Consider the following 17,699-nt stretch of genomic DNA (forward strand, 5'->3'; position numbering starts at 1 on the left):
TCACATGATTTTCCCCCTTGCTCAAACTATTCATACTTTATTCTTCTGCTGCATCTCTGCGGACAGAGGCCTCTCTTATTTATCATGCAAGCCCTACGTATTATCCACACAGACAAGGAAAAATTTGGTAAAATATTATTTTTTCTATGAGATTTGAATCCCCACAAGGACTTGTGGGGATAGGTTAATTGGATAAACCAAATTGCCACTAGGTGTGAATGTGCGAGCGAATGTGAGTGTGAATGGTTGTCTGTCCTTGTGTGTTGGCCCTGCGACAGACTGGCGACCTGTCCAGGGTGTACCCCGCCTCTCGCCCCATGACAGCTGGGATAGGCTCCAGCGCCCCCCGCGACCCTGAAAAGGAGAAGCGAAAGCGAATGGATGGATGGATGGATGGATTTGAATCCCTTCATGTTTGAAAACCACTCCTCTAAGACACTGTTGTACCTCCGTGGTCTGTTCATTACACAGACTACTGTCCAGTCATTCCTGCCTCTCTTTAGGACACAAATAGGACAGGTTACTGCTCCTATAACAAAACGTATCCCTCAAGTTACCTTGTTTTCTAACATCTCAGTCACCCAACCCTAGAGACTCATCAGAGACCATCTGGCAACCACTGGTTGCCATGTAAAAATGTGTGTTTCCTGACTAGCTTCAAATGGGCTCCGGAACTCACTAGTATGAAACTGATATAGTGCTTTGGTTACTTGCAGATCTCTAAAAAACACTTGATAACTTCTCTTGGAGCAGTTGTGAAATTGTGAAGAGTGCGACAGAAACCAGAAACTGGTAGTGTTCACCTTCAAAGTAAAAGCTTTGCCTTACCATTGCAACCAACACATTTAAACGATGCAGCTTTTACTCTGAAAGGAATCTTCTGTGTTTACGGTTTGTATTGCCCTTACGCAGAAACTAAATGGAAAGTGTTTACAGAGAAATTTTCCATGGAAACTACAGTCAACCGTAGTGATGGGAATTGGATCCAGTACTAATGATTCCTTGGAATCACTAGTCTGCCTGCCTGTCGATCCTGTTTATTGGTTCTTGCACTCTCAATATGATCAGCTCAGCTGATTTCAGTTCGTGTGTCAGACTGGCTCTGCCATCACTACAGAAACTAAACTGGTCATGTTGGAGCTTCCACAGCATGTCTTTATCCTGTCTTCCTTCTCTCACCCCAACCCCAGCCGGAGATCTCTTCCTGTTAAAGGGAGTTTTTCCTTCCCACTGTCGCCAAAGTGCTTGCTCATAGGGGGTCATATGATTGTTGGGTTTTTCTCTGTATTATTGTAGGGTCTGCCTTACAATATAAAGCACATTGAGGCGACTGTTGTTGTGATTTGGTGCTGAGTAAATAAAACTGAATTGAACTGAATTAAACAGGTATTGCACAACAGAGTAAAGACCTTAGAACCGACTGACTGATCATTAATGTTTAGCCTATGTTAGTGAAAATTTTGATGAGAGGTGTTTTCTTTTGATCTGTGTTTATAAGAACCAAGAACTTACCTTTGATTCAATGCTGTAAACCAATAAAACAATAAACTTCCAAAGTGTTTTATGTGATGCTTTGATTGTGTCTGGTTACTGCCAAAAACTTGGTTGTTGGTTTCCAGAGAAACAGTAAAGCCCCATGAAGACTGTGTGACCTGCTGTGTTGATTTTGGCATGAGTAGTGAACACTAGAGGGAGCCAGCACTGCATTAGTGATGAGCTGTCACACGTTGCATGCCAGGAGTGTAAAGTACATTTACACAGCTATTATACTTAGGTGTACTTCTTGAGGTGTTTCTGCTTCTCCTGCATGTCCCGATTCGTTGTGCTTTTAATTGTATTAGATTTATCAGCAACAGCTACAGACTACTTTGACTCCAGCAGAGTAGTTGAGGCACCCTTTCAGCCCCTCCTACTAATATCAGTTTAACTGTCCATTAGCAAGTTCCTTCCTCAACCGCATGCTTTTAGTTGCCATCAGGATGCTTCTGGTAAAATTCTGGCTGGATTTGACCTTCTTGGGAGAACTGATGAAGTTCATTTAAAGTGACTGGTTTCCTGGATAAAGACTGGATCACATAGTCTTCAGTAGGGTTGTGGTTGGGCTTTGGGAAAGTTATTCCTGAAGCTGATTGTTGGCCTGACTTATTCATTCCAAAATACCAAAATAAGTGCTGACGTATATTTGGGATTACCCAACTCTGTCCAAGTTTCAACTGTGTGAAACTTAATGGTTGAATCTACTACTTCTAGATAAAGATGTTCAAGGTAAAGTTGGAGAATTTTTTAAGGGCTCATTAACGGCTTTTCAAAATATTTTCTGCTTATGTGTCTCTGATTTGCAAAAAGAGTTTATGATCCAAAATTTGGACATATATAATGATTCCTATAAAATTTTTAGCTCCATATATCAAACGCTTTTCTAAAATGGCCTGTATTTATATAACGCTTTACTAGTCCCTAAGGACCCCAAAGCGCTTTACACATCCAGTCATCCACCCATTCACACACTGGTGATGGCAAGCTACGTTGTAGCCACAGCCACAGCCACCCTGGGGCGCACTGACAGAGGCGAGGCTGCCGAACACTGGCGCCACCGGGCCCTCTGACCACCACCAGTAGGCAACAGGTGAAGTGTCTTGCCCAAGGACACAACGACTGAGACTGTCGGAGCCGGGGCTCGAACCGGCAACCTTCCGATTACAAGGCGAACTCCCAACTCTTGAGCCACAATCACCCCCCTCTAAATACTTGTGTTTCAAAAAAGTCCAGTCTAACAGACTTTTGAGACCTTAATTTTTGCATAAATCTAAGGCAGTCTAACCCCACTAATTGCATGGACTATGGGAGGAAGCTCCAGCAAAATCCACACAGAAAGGCCCTGCCCAGATGGAGGGGTCAAACTCAGGACCTTCTTGCTGTAAGTCAACAGTGCTAACCACTGCGTCACTGTGCTGTCCAGAATAAATATTCATATTTTGAGCCCCCAGTATGCCTCAAGGTTATGAAACTCTGTCACACCCAGTGGTTGTCTGCTCAATCCTGTGGCCAAACTTAATTGTTTCTCTGAAACACCAAGTAACAAATCCTGGAAACGTCCCCGCAAAAAAATAAAGAGCCGTAAATGAGCAGCAAAAGCTCCATTTAAAGTCACTTTTGGTAAATTATTCTGTTAAGAAAAAAAAATTAAAAACATCTGTATATCAACTGAATTGTATTAATTTGTACCACAAGATGGTGGCGTAAGTATATGTGATAAAAATAAATGTAATAATTTAAAAGGACACGCCTGCCAATATCTGTGTACGCAGTCTTACAGAAGGATAACTACAAAAAGCAACTTAATGTTCTTATATGCCGAAATCTGAGAAAGCTGTTTAAAGCTGTGTGTCATTGGTGAGAACACCTTAGAATAGGATAGTTGTGCTTTCATAATTCTGTGGACAGGAGATAACAAGAAAGAAAAAATTCCCAACAGCTGACATGACACATGAAGACGTGGCTAAATACACGTCTAGTAAAACCAATGACTCACTGCGGCTCCCAGTGCGGCTGCAGATCAGCTCGTAGCTCAGTTTAAAGTCAACACTGCAATTATAAACTCACATACTCACTTGTCTTCTCTGGAATTTCTGGAGTGCTATGTGGTTCCAAAATGAAAATTCAGTGGAAAGAGGGAGTGGAGGGAATTCTTTAGATGTTGAGTGGAAAAGGAAAGCCTGAACCTTTTCTTTGTTGTCTTTGTATGAAAACAAAACTAAGCCTGTCATTACGATATGGTTCAAATGACTGATAAAGGAGGAATTTCATTAGATAACTGACTCGGGTAATTTTCCTTCTCACAGTCACTCATGACAAGTAAAAAGTGGCTTTTTGCATGGACTAAGAAGTGTGTGTGTGTGTGTGTGTGTGTGTAAACAGCGGTTTTTGTTGTGTTATTATCTTATTATTACCATATTAGAGACAAAAAAATCACAAAATTAAATTTTATTTAATGATTTATGGTTTTATTTTCCTGTTTAAAAATCTCCCCTTATTTAATTAAATGTTTTATGTATTCATAGTGTCTTCTTCCAGTCATTTTCTGTATAAGGAACATTAAAGCCACGACCCTGAATTGGATATGCAGGAAAGGATGGATGAAGGGAAGAAATTAAGTGCCTGACCACCTAAAGCAGTTGCTTGACCGTGGAAACTCATGCCATGAAGGCCCTGGCTCTGGGTTTCTGTGCTGATGTTAATGTCAGCAGATTTTGCAGCTCTGCAGTCACTGAGTAAGCAGAGCATTGGCGATTTTTAGGCACCTCAGCAACTTCCTGTGGTTCATAAATGCTTCTGCTTTGCAGTAACACTACTCCTCAGTATTCAACAGGGAGTAAACTGACATGTTGCAACAGTAGCATCCTATATTAGACCAGTTCAGTGAGCTCTTTCACAATGTCTGTGAAGGCAAACTACATGGCTAGGTGACACATGTGGCAATAAGACTGAAAAAACACCATTTATGCAATCTATGTGAGTCCTACTGTACTGTTAAGAGCTCATCCCAGGCTGATCAGTTGGGCTAACAGAGCACATGGACTTTCTTTTAAAGAAAGCAATTGCAGTTCCCACGTTTTATGTCCCAAAAAACGAAGTTAAGTGATAATATTTTTCCAAATACAATTCTGTTGTTAAAAATCAAGTTGTTTATTTATTGTTTATTTATATATTATAGTATATAGTATATCAGAAATCTGTTCACTATATTTTATTACAAATTATATCAGTAAGGAAGCTGACTAAATATTAACTGATAATTTATGGCAAAGGGGTGGGATTAAATACGGAAGTGTTTACTTCTTCCCACTCACTTTCAACATGTAAATTAATCAGAACGGCAGCTATATTGAAATGTATTGATTTTTTTGTATAGTATTTTTTCTCTCTCTCTTATTTTCTTTTCTAAATGTACCTGTATATTGTTTACATGTTTGAAATAAATTACCAATCAATCAATCAATCAATCAATCAATCAATCAATCAATCAATATATTTGAAAGTCTTAACTTTGATTGAATAGATTTCACTTTACCCCTTCCAAAACAACACTTTTATTTACTGTCCATATTTACTGGATCCAAATGACATGTTCAACCAATGTCCACACTCCAGGAAGCAGAGGGCAGGGTGAGGCAGAAAGGATTTTACTCAGAATTGAGGAAGGGAGTCAGTTTTACTGCTGTTAGGGGGTGAGTTGGAGGAAAGCCAGACAAAAGGAGTACAGCTTGTAACAGCCTCTTAATAAGAAGTATTTTGTCTGTGAAGGTTCTCACTCAATAAGAAGTATTGTTTAATGTAGCACTTATTGAGTTTCCTTATCTTCAATTTTCCTTGAATTCCAGTCTTCCTGTTCCTCCCTTTCATTACTGGAAAAACTGCAGCATACTGACTGATAGGTGAACTGACAGAAATCTCATCCTTAGCCAAGATCTGAGAAGCCTCTGTTTAAGAGATTTAATCTGGAGCGTGTTGTTTTTGTTTACCTAAAAAAACTCCCTGCTTTTGTTCTGAACAACTGATAACAAGTGTTTTCCTTAGTCTGATGGCCGATTCTCTCTCTGTGACAAATGTTTTTCTAAAAAGTCAGTTTCAAGTTTGAAAACAGTCTTAGAGCAAGTGAGGAATGTCTGATCTCGCTGCTGTGAGTCACAGTTACGAGAACGCGACTGCTCTGTTTCCTGTACTGGAGCTCACATGGATTTCACAATCATGAACTCAAACGATTTTCCAAAGCTTACATGAGAAGGGAGAGCAACTTCAGGGAGTTATCTGACACTGACACTGTGACTTTTTTCTTCAGAGTTTTCAAATAAAACTCACAAAAGTGTTTTATGTGTGAAAGTTTTTTGTTTCTATAAAGGAAGCCTCAGGAATCTGCTTTTCAACCATTTGTAAATTTTTATCATCACAGCTATGGCAACCATTTGACTCAATCCATGAAGTTTTTTTTTCTACAAAGAAATAAACACGGGAGGATTATCATGATCACATGGTTGTTACTGCTGTCACTCTCCACAACGAGCACACAAGATGGACAAGAAAACAGTAAGTATTTCATCGTCTAACCCATGATAGTCTGCAGGTATGAAAAGTATCTGAATGTAAAGTAATCTTGATTGAAGATGTCGTGTTTCAGCTGCTCCAATGAGTAAATGCTCTCAGGTGTGCATGCAGGATATTTTTATGTGCAGTTTTTCCCGTTCATATAACAAACACAATGCGTGTCAGGGGGTCATGCTTTCCACACACTACAGATTTCAGTGAGCATTCGCTGCTAATTGCTACCCACCTGTTTAAACTTTGCCTTATCAGAAGTATGGCTATTTTGACTTGCAAATTGGTGCAGGACTGTGAGCTACCTGTTAGGCTTTACCGCCGCTAATTTGTGTGGATTTCTTGACCCAGTTTGTTTTTAATGCAAATATCTGACAAATGATACGGTTTTCTGTGGGTGTAATTGAACAGAACCTAAACTCTAGATGTGTGCCCAAATATGGTCACTTTGAAAAACCAAGAGGTTGATGACTAGATGAACTGTCTTTAGAGCAAGAATTCACAAACCAGCATCATGACAGTGGTTATGATGTTTGCCCCTGAAGCTCTGCTGCTATGATGGCTGAAAAACCATCATAGCAGCCCAACAGTTAGCTGTATGTCTTCAGCATCTACAATATTACATGACTGATTTCCTTTTTATCTTGCTTCATGTCCACATACTTTATGCAGACAGTCAGCTTCTAACTTCCCATCTTCTCTTGCAAAACTTCTTAAATGCTTCCTTCCAAGTTTCTCAACAGGCATTGTGTAAAAATAGAGAAGAGCTTTAAGTGGCCAGTTAGTGAACTGGCTTTTAAACTATTTGTGCCCTCTGAGGTTCCCAAAAAAATTGCGATTTTTTTTTTTTTTTTTTTTTTTTTTTTTTTTTTAAAAGAGCGATGGGACATAAAATTGATCACTGAGAGAAGAGTGGCTTTTACAGATGAAATGTAAATGTTGTTTACAGGTGAATTATAATAGATAGAACAATACAGAAGAGAGGAAACAGAAAATATATATAAAAAAATATTACAAAGATTTATAATAAAATATTAGAGAATAACAGAAACACATTAAGGGTATGTGGAATGTATTAAACAGTATTATTAGACATATGGTAAGCTGCATTATTTGATCTAAGAATTTATGAAGGGAGCATAAAGGAAATGAAACATGTAGTTTCTGGCTTTTAGAATAATTTCTTTGTAACTGCTGGACCGATGGTGGCCAAAAAAAAGAAATATCTTGGAATCATAAAATGTCATGTGGTCACTTCCTTTAGGTGTTTTGCGTTGTGGACCTCAGAATGTGACTCTTGACTACGACAGTTTCCTGTTAAAGTGGGAAGATGACCCGTCTTGCTCTGTGATACGAGATGGGCTCGTGTACGAGCTGCAGCTTCTCACTGCAGACAAACCTGTACACAATGTAAGAGATTATTATGGGTAACTATAATCTTCACTTCTGTAGCCTCCAAACAAAAAGCTGTTGCTCTAATTTGTTTATGATAATGTTGTAGGGTGAAGTTGTTGTGACACCTGCACAGATAGGATCTACTCATTCCTGGAAATGGACTTCCCATTTACCATCGCAGTGTGCTCGCCATTCAGTCCGGCTTAGGTCCCAATACAACAACCAATCAAGCCCATGGATGCAGAAGATGCTACCTGGTTAATATTGAATTCAGATCATTTGATGTTTTTATCGTTCTTAAACACTTTACAGTCTTGTTTATTTCTTGTCACTGTGCTTCTTCAGACCAGGGTGAAATACTGGTTCTTCCAAGAAACCAAATATTCAAGGTGGGCAGCACAGCCACATTCTGCTGTACGGTGCCAGATGGGGAAAGTATTAAAACAATGTTTCTACTCAACTATAAAGGCGCTAATGTAAATGCTACAAAGATCAGTGAACATGTGCATTCCCTGACTGTTCACCTGGACCAAGAATCAGAAAACTGGAGTGATGTAATATGTGAAATATCCAAAGGAAACATCAGTGGAGCCAGTTTTCATGCCAGCTGTAAGTATGATGTAGCATTTGAGATTGTGGTTTTCTCAAATTGATCTTGTAAATAAATGCTGGTTTTTCTGTTTTTCCTGGTATTTGCCACACACTTAGACCCTCCTGATGACAGTGATCTTCAGTGTGAAACCCGGGATCTGGAATCAATCGATTGTTTTTGGAATGTAGGAAGGGCAGCAAATGAACATCCTGCAATGGAAAGAATATATCAGCTCCAAGGAAGGTATAATAAGACCCAACCACCCCTAATATAACTACAGTCTCCTGTATGGAAGCATCTGAGGGTGTGAATCTTATAAATGAATAAATAAAGTGTCCACTCACTGGGCACCTTGTTAAAAGCTGCAGACCATTTCAAATTCAGAAGAACAAAAAGTTGGTGAACCATAGATGATCTCGATGATCTCGTTGATCTGTAGTCAGAAGTTACAAAAATCAACACTTGCTATGCTAATAGTCAGGAAGTAAAGTGCTCTGCTGCGAGAGCATGCAGACTCCAATGCAATCACAGACAGACAGGCTGCCCTGTTTACTACTTTCAGTTAGCGTTAGCTTACTCTGACCTGAAAATCTACCACATATCACACCTTGTCAAAACATTCCCCTTTAAAGTGCCCCACTCCCCTCTGTAAAATCCATGCATGTCCAAGCATAAGCCACACACACACATGCAGAGATGATTAACACATTATTTGAAAACTAAAATAAAGTGCCCAGCATGAATATGATCCAATAAACAAATTGATTAATTATGGAATAAACAGTAGTTAAGCTTCTCACAGTATGTAATGCCATGTAGGTCAAAAGTCAAAGTGAGTTTACAAAGAAAACGTACTTGATGAAATCACAGTGGGGGGGGTTTTTCAGGGCTATTCTTCTTTAATTTCACTTTATATTATTATCAGTGAAAACTGTGCATGATACACCTCGTCACCAGAGTCCTTAAAAAAAACAAAAAACAAACAAACAAAAAAAAAAACCCAGTTTATTTTTTAAAGTAGTTTCAAGCACTTCAGAGAAAGGCTCCGCTATAAAAAGACCATCAAAACGAAAACATTTTGGGATTTATAAACTAAACTTTAAAGCATAAAACAGTATTGATTAAGCAATACGGAGGTCAGTCATTGACAAATTTAAAATGTACTCTTACTTTGCTTCCTAGTGAATTTGTAGTCCTGCTAGTCTCTGTATTTATTTACTTGTAAATATTTAAGCAGTGTATATTTTTTTACATTTTAGCCCATGCATCAATGGACATTCGGGAAAATGCTCACAAAAAGTAGAGGTGGATACAGTTGAGAGGAACTGGACCTTAACAGCAACTAATCGGCTGGGAAAGCTCGAGCTCTGTGACAGGGCAAACCTGACCAAAAGAGGTAAAGCTTTTAAAAAAAAGAGGTTAAAATGACTATTTTTAATGCTTAAGATCAGCTGATTGTTGTGATCTTTTGTTTTAGTGCACATGGTCGCGCCAGAAAAAGTGGCAGCTTCAACTGTGAACCCCAGAAACATCAGTCTGAAATGGAGCTGGACTGTGCAGAAGTACAGTAATTTCAACCTCACATGCCAAGTAGATGTCAGCGATGGAGACTCTAATACCAAAGTGAGTAGATTGAAAGGAAAACTAAAGTATTGGCTTTTCAAAGTAAAAGTTTTCACTGAAGTCAGCTAACATAATTCTTGTCCTTGCAGGTTTTCCAGACTGAAAACTTTGGAGTTGGCCTCACAGCTGCAGTTATCAAGGACTTGATACCACACTGGGACTATGACGTGAGGGTCCGATGTGGAACAGCACAGCATTTCTGGAAATGGGGTGACTGGAGCAAAAGTGTCAAAATCCGCACAAAGGGTGATGGTAAGTATTTGGGGTTTTTTTTTTTTTAGGAGAAAAGACTTTAAAAATTCGAGAATATAACAGATGTTGTTTGTCTGGTTGCACCACAGTTCCAGATGCTCTTGACGTGTGGATGAAGGTGAAGGAAGACCAGACTGTAATCTCCTGGAAGGTGAGTCCAAGTTGCCTTTTACAAGGCTTTTATGAGGCCTCTTGGTAAGGTCTAAATCTGGAAACTGACTTACTTTTGGAGTCAGCCTCAAGTGGTCATTAGAAAATTTAGAGCTTTTGGTACTTGCCTCACAACTTCTAGTGCTGTCAATAGATTAAAAAAAATTAACTAATTAATCTCACAATTTTCTGTAATTAATCGCGATTACTTGATCAATAGCCTGGCTGCAATGACACTTTTTGCAACTTCATATTTAAGCTTGTAACAAACATTTATGCAATATAATGAAATAAATGGAGAATAAACAAAGAATGTATGCTTAAATTCAAAGAGAATTTAAGCATACATTCAGCATGCAGCATACATCATTCTTTTTTAATCTATATTAGTCGCATTTCATTTTGCATGAAGAAACAGATTCTGAAACAAAGGGAAAATATACACACTTACCATGTTTATTGAACATTTTGAACATTATGTTAACAAAAAACTCTGTAAATATTTATCCACTCTCTCTCTGTCACTCTTGGGGAGGCACTTCAAGTCCTTGAGACGAGGAACCAAAGCTATGTAAAGCACGTGTTTTCAACGATATTAATAGGTCTGCAGTTTGTTGCAATCCACTTGGCAATTGTGTCAGTCAATATGTCCGAGGTAGACTTAATGGGTCCCCGATCCTCCGTGAGTGGTTTGTCGCAAGCTGGGTGACGCGTTAGCCAAAGTGCTAGCAGCATCCCCGACTAACGTATGCTTCGCGTGATATTTTAACTGCTTCGGTGAAAATAAAATTCCTTCTTCCACAATGTGCATAATACTTTATGTCGGTCGACTGTTCCGTCTTATTATTTTTTTAATACTCAAATTTCCCATCGAGAGGGCCAATGTGCGTTTATCGTCTTCCAAATTGAGTTGATTGGTTCAGCTACCCGTCACTACCAGATCAACTGCCCATTTGTGCATGTGTGAAGGTAACTCTACTTGGACAAACTGCCCGAAATGCTTTGACAGAAACAAGGATTTTGGGATTTTGAGTCATTCTGCACTCCAAATGCGTTAGTAGTGTTAAATTTTTTGTATCGCGTTAATTGTGATGACGGCTTAATCTGCATTAACACGTTAATTTTGACAGCACTAACAAAAACATATCTTTAATAAACGTATTTGAGAAAATATCAGTGCAACATCTTATACAGTTAGAAAATGATGTTACAGAGGACACTGTTACCATTTCAGGTAAACTTAAAGTCTTGACGTTACTTTTCCACAGGTGCCACTGGCCAATCAGAGCCATGGAGAAATCTTTGACTACAAAGTGTCCTGGGCAAAGACCAAAGAGAAAAATCAGTCAAACCAAACCAACGTGTCCAGAAGCAATCACAGTCTTACACTCACGCTGGACCCCAGTGAGGAGTACATGGTCACCGTCACGGCTAGAAACATAAACGGCAGCTCATCCCCATCGACCATCATCATCCCCCGCCTCAATCTAGGTATGAAGCTAACAGAGCACCACACATTACAGATAAGCTCACTTTGATTTCCATTTGGGGAAGAGGTTTGATTTTATCTAATCTGTGCAGATGCCTGTAAGCAAAGGGTTTTCCAAACAAATGCAGAAATGGAATAGCAGTTTTCATGATCACATGATTGAGATTATAGCTATTATAAGTATACAAATTTGTAATTGTTGTGTTTATACTCTATATATCCAAGTCATGATGGGTATATACATTTTTGCACATTTTATTGGTCTGCAAAGGGAAGCCAAATGCCTTAAAAATGCATTAAACTGCTTTCTAAACCCATGGAAAATTCTCAAGGTTTAACTATATCTACTGATTTAACCCCTTCCTTTTTTACATGGAGTATGTTGTAAAATCTAATTTTAAAGAGTATGTTTCAGATAAATCCGAGGTGAAGACCTCCTGGATCAGTGGCAGCAATGGTAGCTTCTTCCTGTCCTGGCCTGTTAGTCCTAACGCCAGCTGTGGCTACATAGTGGACTGGTGTCCAGTCTTCGGTAATTGCACCTTCGAGTGGATGAAAGTGCCTCCCAACAGAACTCATACCACAATTTTTTCAAGTACGTCCTCATCTTTGCCTACAAAACTGTTGCAGATCATATTTGCATCTGTTTCAGCACAGCTCCTTTTGTTATTCCAGAGAACTTTGAGGATGGTCGGAGATACCTGCTGTCCATATACGCCTGCACAGAGAGAGCTCCGGTGCTACTACAGAGAAGAGAGGGCTACGTCAGAGAGACCAGTAAGACTGATTCAGTGATTTCTCACAAAATGTGATGGTTCAATCAGCAGTGTATTTTATGCATGTCACATCTTTCCAGAAATAGAAGGCGAGCTGTTTAAACTGAAAAACAAACAGGAAGACTCGGCTGTTGAGGTATCCTGGGAGCCCATACCTCTGGAAAAGCAGACAGCTTCCATCCATGGATATATTCTCTACTACCAGGACAAGAGCGGGGATGTTTTTAACGTGAGCACAGGTACAGTATGAAGGCATACTCACTCAGGCCGGCTAAGATTTCAGTGTGGACATTAAGCATAGGATCAGCACATTTTTAATAGGTGTTCTGTTAGCTGATTATAATCCATTGTTAGTGTTTACCTCCTGGCATATGATGAGCTTCCTCTTCCCTGTTAGCTGACACTTTTAGTATCTTATTCCTTCTTCCTCTCTGTCCATTGAGGATCCTCAACTTGAAGTTTTATTGGGTTAATTTGACCATGATCCCACACTTTTCCATTATCTTAGAAACTTAGAAACTGATAATAATGCCAGATTTAACAAATGGAAATAATGACCCATTGTGGCACAAATGTAAAAGAAACCATGCCTGTTTTATGGTTGTAATTTGATGAAATATATATAGCTATAACTCTTCAAATTGGTGGTAGAAAATATCAGATTCATGGGAAAGTCTTTAATACTAAAAAAAATTCAAAAATTATGTCTTCAACTGATTTCGTTGACATCAATTTTTTTTTCTTTTATAGTATTGAGGTGTTAACTGAAACATGTTGCTGACATGTCGTTTACAAATTGATTGGCACTCGGACAAGGACACACTTAATCACACTATTAATTTTCTCTACTGATAACAAAGTCCTGGTTTTGTTTCTTCACACATAAAGATTAGCTTGTGACTGAGATAAATAAAGTTAGTCTCCAGCGTTGCCCGATGATCGTAAACATGTATTTATGTTGTAATAATGGCGGTCACGCTGTGTTGATTTAGATGATCCTGAAGCCACCAGCCTCACTGCAAAGAACCTGAACATCAGTACGTACAACTTCACAGTGACAGCATTAACAGCAGTTGGACTTTGTGGTAATACATCCATCATTGTCACCTTGAATCCCCTGGGTAGGTTAATTATTACCCCATATGGACTATTTTTTTTAGTAAGACTGTCAACATTTGTCATTTTCTTTGATTTACTCAATGCGTTTCATTGTTTTCACCAGCTGATCAACTGATAATGCTGACCTTGATATCCCTGGGAGCAGTTTTTCTTATTCTGTCTGTCAGCATAATCATCTGCTACAGACACTGGGCATGGTAAGCAATGCACATTTATTTTCTGTGAAATTTGCCACTTTTGCTTCCAATCATTGTTTTTGTTTATATTTTGATGCATTCTTTGACCCAACAGCATCAAGCACAAAGTCTATCCTCCAATCCCAAAGCCAGTGCTGACTGACCAGTGGCTGACATCACCAGTAAGTTGAGATGGCCAGTAGTATATCATGTAGCATTGGCCAGCTAATGATGCATCTATACATTGTTTTTCAGGATGAACATACAAGTCATCGTCTTCACTTTGATCAGAGTCACTACAGTGAGGTCTTGGATGTTCCTAAGCTGTATGATAAATTCAGACCACCACAGCCTGTTGTTAGCCAGGACTACAAGACTTTTACCTTCTCTCAGACTCGAAAAGGTTACTACAATAAGCCTCTGAAGAAACTCCAGCCATGTCTCACTTTGCCCACTACAGGCCTCACATCTCAGCCAGGCTTGCCAACTTCTCCAATCAATGGCGTATTTCCTAATCCATCGTACAACCCATCATACAGCCTGGTAATGCATGGTGAGGACCGGGAATTCAAATCAGGGCCTGAGGTCCATGAGAGAATACCTTTCATCAGAAGCTTTAGTGGATACCAGCCTCAGAGTCCTGACAAGACCTTTACCACAGCTGAGTTGGAGGAGAACCCAGAAAGTCCCATTTCCTGTGTGTCCACGTATATTTTGCTACCACAGAAGACATCCAACTAGCTGCTGCATATGTGAACACATTTAAGCCTAATTCAGGCACTTTATGCATCATTAACTACTGCATAGTTGGTTAGCTTCATCCACCAGGTTAACAGCAACTCAGCCAAGGTTAGGTGTGAGTTTAGTTTCATTCACACATTAAACAGGCACACTTTCAGAAAAGAGAAGATGTTTCCTTTCAAATGAGATCCTAGGAGTACATTTTGGCATTAAAGCTTTTCTGTTTAGATGCTCATACACTCACACCTGAATTATAATCTTAGTTGTTTGTTGTTAGCCAATTCTGTTAGTGGACCAGAGCATTAGTGGTTTTCAAAGATTTTGTGCCCTGCAAATTTATTTTGTTTGTCACCACATCAGTGGCACATACAGTATGAATGGTGAGTTTGAAAACCACTGCTCTAAGATGCTGCTGTTGAACCCTTATGGTCTGTTCTTTTCGGAGACTACTGTACAGTCATTGCTGTGGCTGGTTCACATCAAGCTCTCATTAAGACATGAAAAGGACAGGTTTCTCTTGTTGGTGTCCAAGTGGCACCATATGGGCATTACTTGAATTCACTTTATCACTGAGCTGGAAACACTGCTCTCATGATGGGACACTGTATCCCTCAAGGTACTTAATTTTTAAGGGCTCTGTCCCACAATACTAGGGACACATCGGAGAGTACCTGGCAACCACTGGTCGCTATGCTCCCTGACTGTCAGCTGACAAGAAATTGGTCACAAAGGGTTATACAGTGCTGCACTGATAACTGCTTTGGTTACTAGCAGGTTGCCAGAAGTTTGCATGGAACTTGTCTAGAAATAACTCATTATCTTGCTCTCTGGAGTGTAATGAAACCGTGAAAAGTGTGCCGCAAACTGGAAATGGAGATTCTTCACCTTCTAAATAAAGGTTTTGTCTTACTAATGGGATCATCACATTTAACATTTTACTTTATAAGGGAACATTTTCTGTTTCTGTTGCACTTACTCAGAGAGCAAATGGTGAGTGTTTGCAGACAGCTCAGCATCTTCCATGCAAATTATGAGAGACTGCAAAAACCTGCAATTGATTTAGGTTTGTGACCTTTAGTAACCTTTGTCAGTGAATACATAGTTTTTCCTAGAGGTTCCCAGAGCATTTCAAACCGATCTCTAAGAAATTCTAAAAATTTCTTTAAATTTATCTAGACATTCCACTGAGTGAGACATTTGAGAGAAGCCCCTCTAAAGCTTGAATTATTTTTCTGTGTTGAATCTCCGCAAACCTGACTGCAAAGTCTTTCCAAGTTACAGCTGTTTGCATTTTTACTTTAATGATGTGTCTGAATCTCTGTGCCATCACCACGGAAACTCAACTCATCATATTGAAGCAAATAAATAATGAACAATGAAGAGAGGACTTCAGTACCGACCGATTCATTATGTGTGTCCTACCTTATTAAAAAATGTGAATATTTCATGCAGCTACTGAGAGGTCTTTGCTGTTGATCTCTGTCTGTAAGAACCAAGAAATCACCTTTGAATCAATGCTGTAAACCAATAAAACAAGAAGCTTCAAACAAGAAGTGTGTTTTTTTAATGCCTTGATTGTGTCTGGTTACCTTCAAAGTCTGTTCATTTGGAGAGAAACAGTACAGCCACTTATTGGGCGATGTCATGGTCCCTGTGTCTGCCCGGCCGGTCCCGCGAGGCTACATTTGTTATGGTTGTTTTCTCTCCCCCTTGTCACTCTGCCTGGGCGGAGCTCCTGCCTTTGGCCCATGGACCTGGCTCTAATTGCTCAGCTGATTACTCCATGGCTATTTAAGGCTGGGGCTTGGATCCTGTCATCGCTGGATGATTGCTTGAGACACGTTAGTGTTAGTTTCTAGCTTTCGTGATATTTCTTGAGGGAGTTTGCCTTTTGAGATTTGTCTTTCTTTGTGAATGGTCTCCCCGGACCTGCTGCCCACTTTCCTGCTTTGGATTACGAGCGTGTTGGTGTGTGGATTCATGTGGTGAAATGCAAGTGTGTGAGAGGACCTTTCCTTTCCCAAATCACCCCTGGACCCCCCTTCCCCCACATGTATATATCGTGCACTTGATGTTGTGTAAATAAACTGTCGTATTGAACTTTGAATTCCAGTCTGCGCCTGAGTCCTCTCCCTACCCGTGACACCACATGCTTACTAGGTGGTGATAATTAAACCACTAGTTCCAAACCCATCACTTAACCAAGCAATCATTGTTAGTTTTAGGCCAATATTCAACCTTTCTTCCATTTCAAAAATTCTTGAAACGTTAGTTGTAAAACAGGTAACTGATCATTTGCAGAGGAATAGTTTATTTGAAGAGTTTCAGTCAGGACTCAAAATTCATTCCAGTACAGCACTAATGATGGTTTCAAATGACCAGAGAGTGGATTAATCTCTATTCCACTAGACCTCAGTACACCATTTATGCCACTGACCACAAAATGTTATTACAGAGATTAGACTATACCACAGATATTAAAGGTACTGCGCTGCAGTAGTTTGAATTACATATATCTAATAGATTCAAATTTATTCATGTAAATGGGAAGTGTTCTTTACACTGTAAAGTAAATTATAGAGCTTATACATGCTTCCCTTAGGCAGTATTATTAGAAGTCATAGCATATGTTTTCATCTGTTATGCAGATCCTGCTTTATCAATTCATGAAGACAGATGATACACACCAAACTGTTAGAACGTCTCGAAAGCATAATGGCCCGGGTGACCTCGGCTGGCCAATCACAGTAGTAAATATGTTGCGTTTAAACATCATGTAACTGCTAAAACTGGAGTCTGTTCACGTACAAGAAGAAGGGGAGCAAGTGGGTCAGCATTCAGGGCACAGAGACTAAGTAGGCCTTTAACACATCATTTATTCCAGTGAAGAAGAAAAAAAACCCCCAGCTTTACAAACACAGTTTCAAAAGATATTGATACAATAAAAAGAACGTTCTCAATATACCACAACCCTGTGTACAGGGTCCTGTGGTACCGTTATCCGGCCACGCTCAGGCAAATGTGCCTTATATAAAAACAAACCAGGAGAGAAAGTCCTTTTCCACAATAGAGGCCACGCTCAGCAGGAAGCCAAGAGCATGGCTGGACTGTGACCCCTTCCACCCTTGATGGCCGCAGTCCAGCCATGCTCTGCACTTGGGAACGCCCACACCTCAGTAGGCGCCTACTATTGTTCGCCTAATCCAAGTGGATTAAAAGAATATAGTACAACAATACTAAAACATGCAATATAAATATCAGAATAAAACCATGAAAATAAAATCAATACTCTA

The 17,699-nt window shown here is 39.6% G+C and overlaps 1 protein-coding gene across 2 annotated transcripts; it reads left to right on the top strand.

The window, feature by feature from the left end:
- Positions 1-5,433: 5,433 nt before the first annotated feature.
- On the top strand, positions 5,434-15,956 carry LOC116313126 (leukemia inhibitory factor receptor-like). Of its 2 annotated transcripts, XM_039615449.1 has the most exons (17): positions 5,434-6,084; positions 7,358-7,503; positions 7,595-7,745; positions 7,834-8,097; positions 8,197-8,323; positions 9,340-9,476; positions 9,558-9,703; positions 9,793-9,955; positions 10,045-10,106; positions 11,374-11,596; positions 12,010-12,189; positions 12,270-12,371; positions 12,451-12,609; positions 13,363-13,491; positions 13,593-13,686; positions 13,781-13,847; positions 13,921-15,956. In XM_039615449.1, the coding sequence occupies exons 1-17, from the start codon at positions 5,976-5,978 to the stop codon at positions 14,404-14,406; spliced, it is 2,745 nt and encodes a 914-aa protein (XP_039471383.1). In that variant the 5' UTR covers positions 5,434-5,975; the 3' UTR covers positions 14,407-15,956. The 2 variants fall into 2 exon arrangements, with proteins under 2 accessions (XP_039471383.1, XP_039471384.1); XM_039615450.1 differs by lacking the exons at positions 5,434-6,084; positions 7,358-7,503 and having other exon boundaries at positions 7,665-7,745; positions 7,834-7,877; positions 7,957-8,097.
- The last annotated feature ends 1,743 nt before the right edge of the window (positions 15,957-17,699 follow it).

This window comes from Oreochromis aureus, linkage group 7 (genome assembly GCF_013358895.1).
Source record: "Oreochromis aureus strain Israel breed Guangdong linkage group 7, ZZ_aureus, whole genome shotgun sequence".
NCBI lineage: Eukaryota > Metazoa > Chordata > Actinopteri > Cichliformes > Cichlidae > Oreochromis > Oreochromis aureus.

Excerpts from the sequence above, each read along its gene's own strand:
- LOC116313126 (XM_039615449.1), top strand. The coding sequence starts at position 5,976 with ATGAAGTTTTTTTTTCTACAAAGAAATAAACACGGGAGGATTATCATG. Across the intron at positions 7,504-7,594 it reads CAGACAAACCTGTACACAAT|GGTGAAGTTGTTGTGACACC; the intron begins GTAAGAGATTAT and ends ATAATGTTGTAG. Across the intron at positions 10,107-11,373 it reads AGACTGTAATCTCCTGGAAG|GTGCCACTGGCCAATCAGAG; the intron begins GTGAGTCCAAGT and ends ACTTTTCCACAG.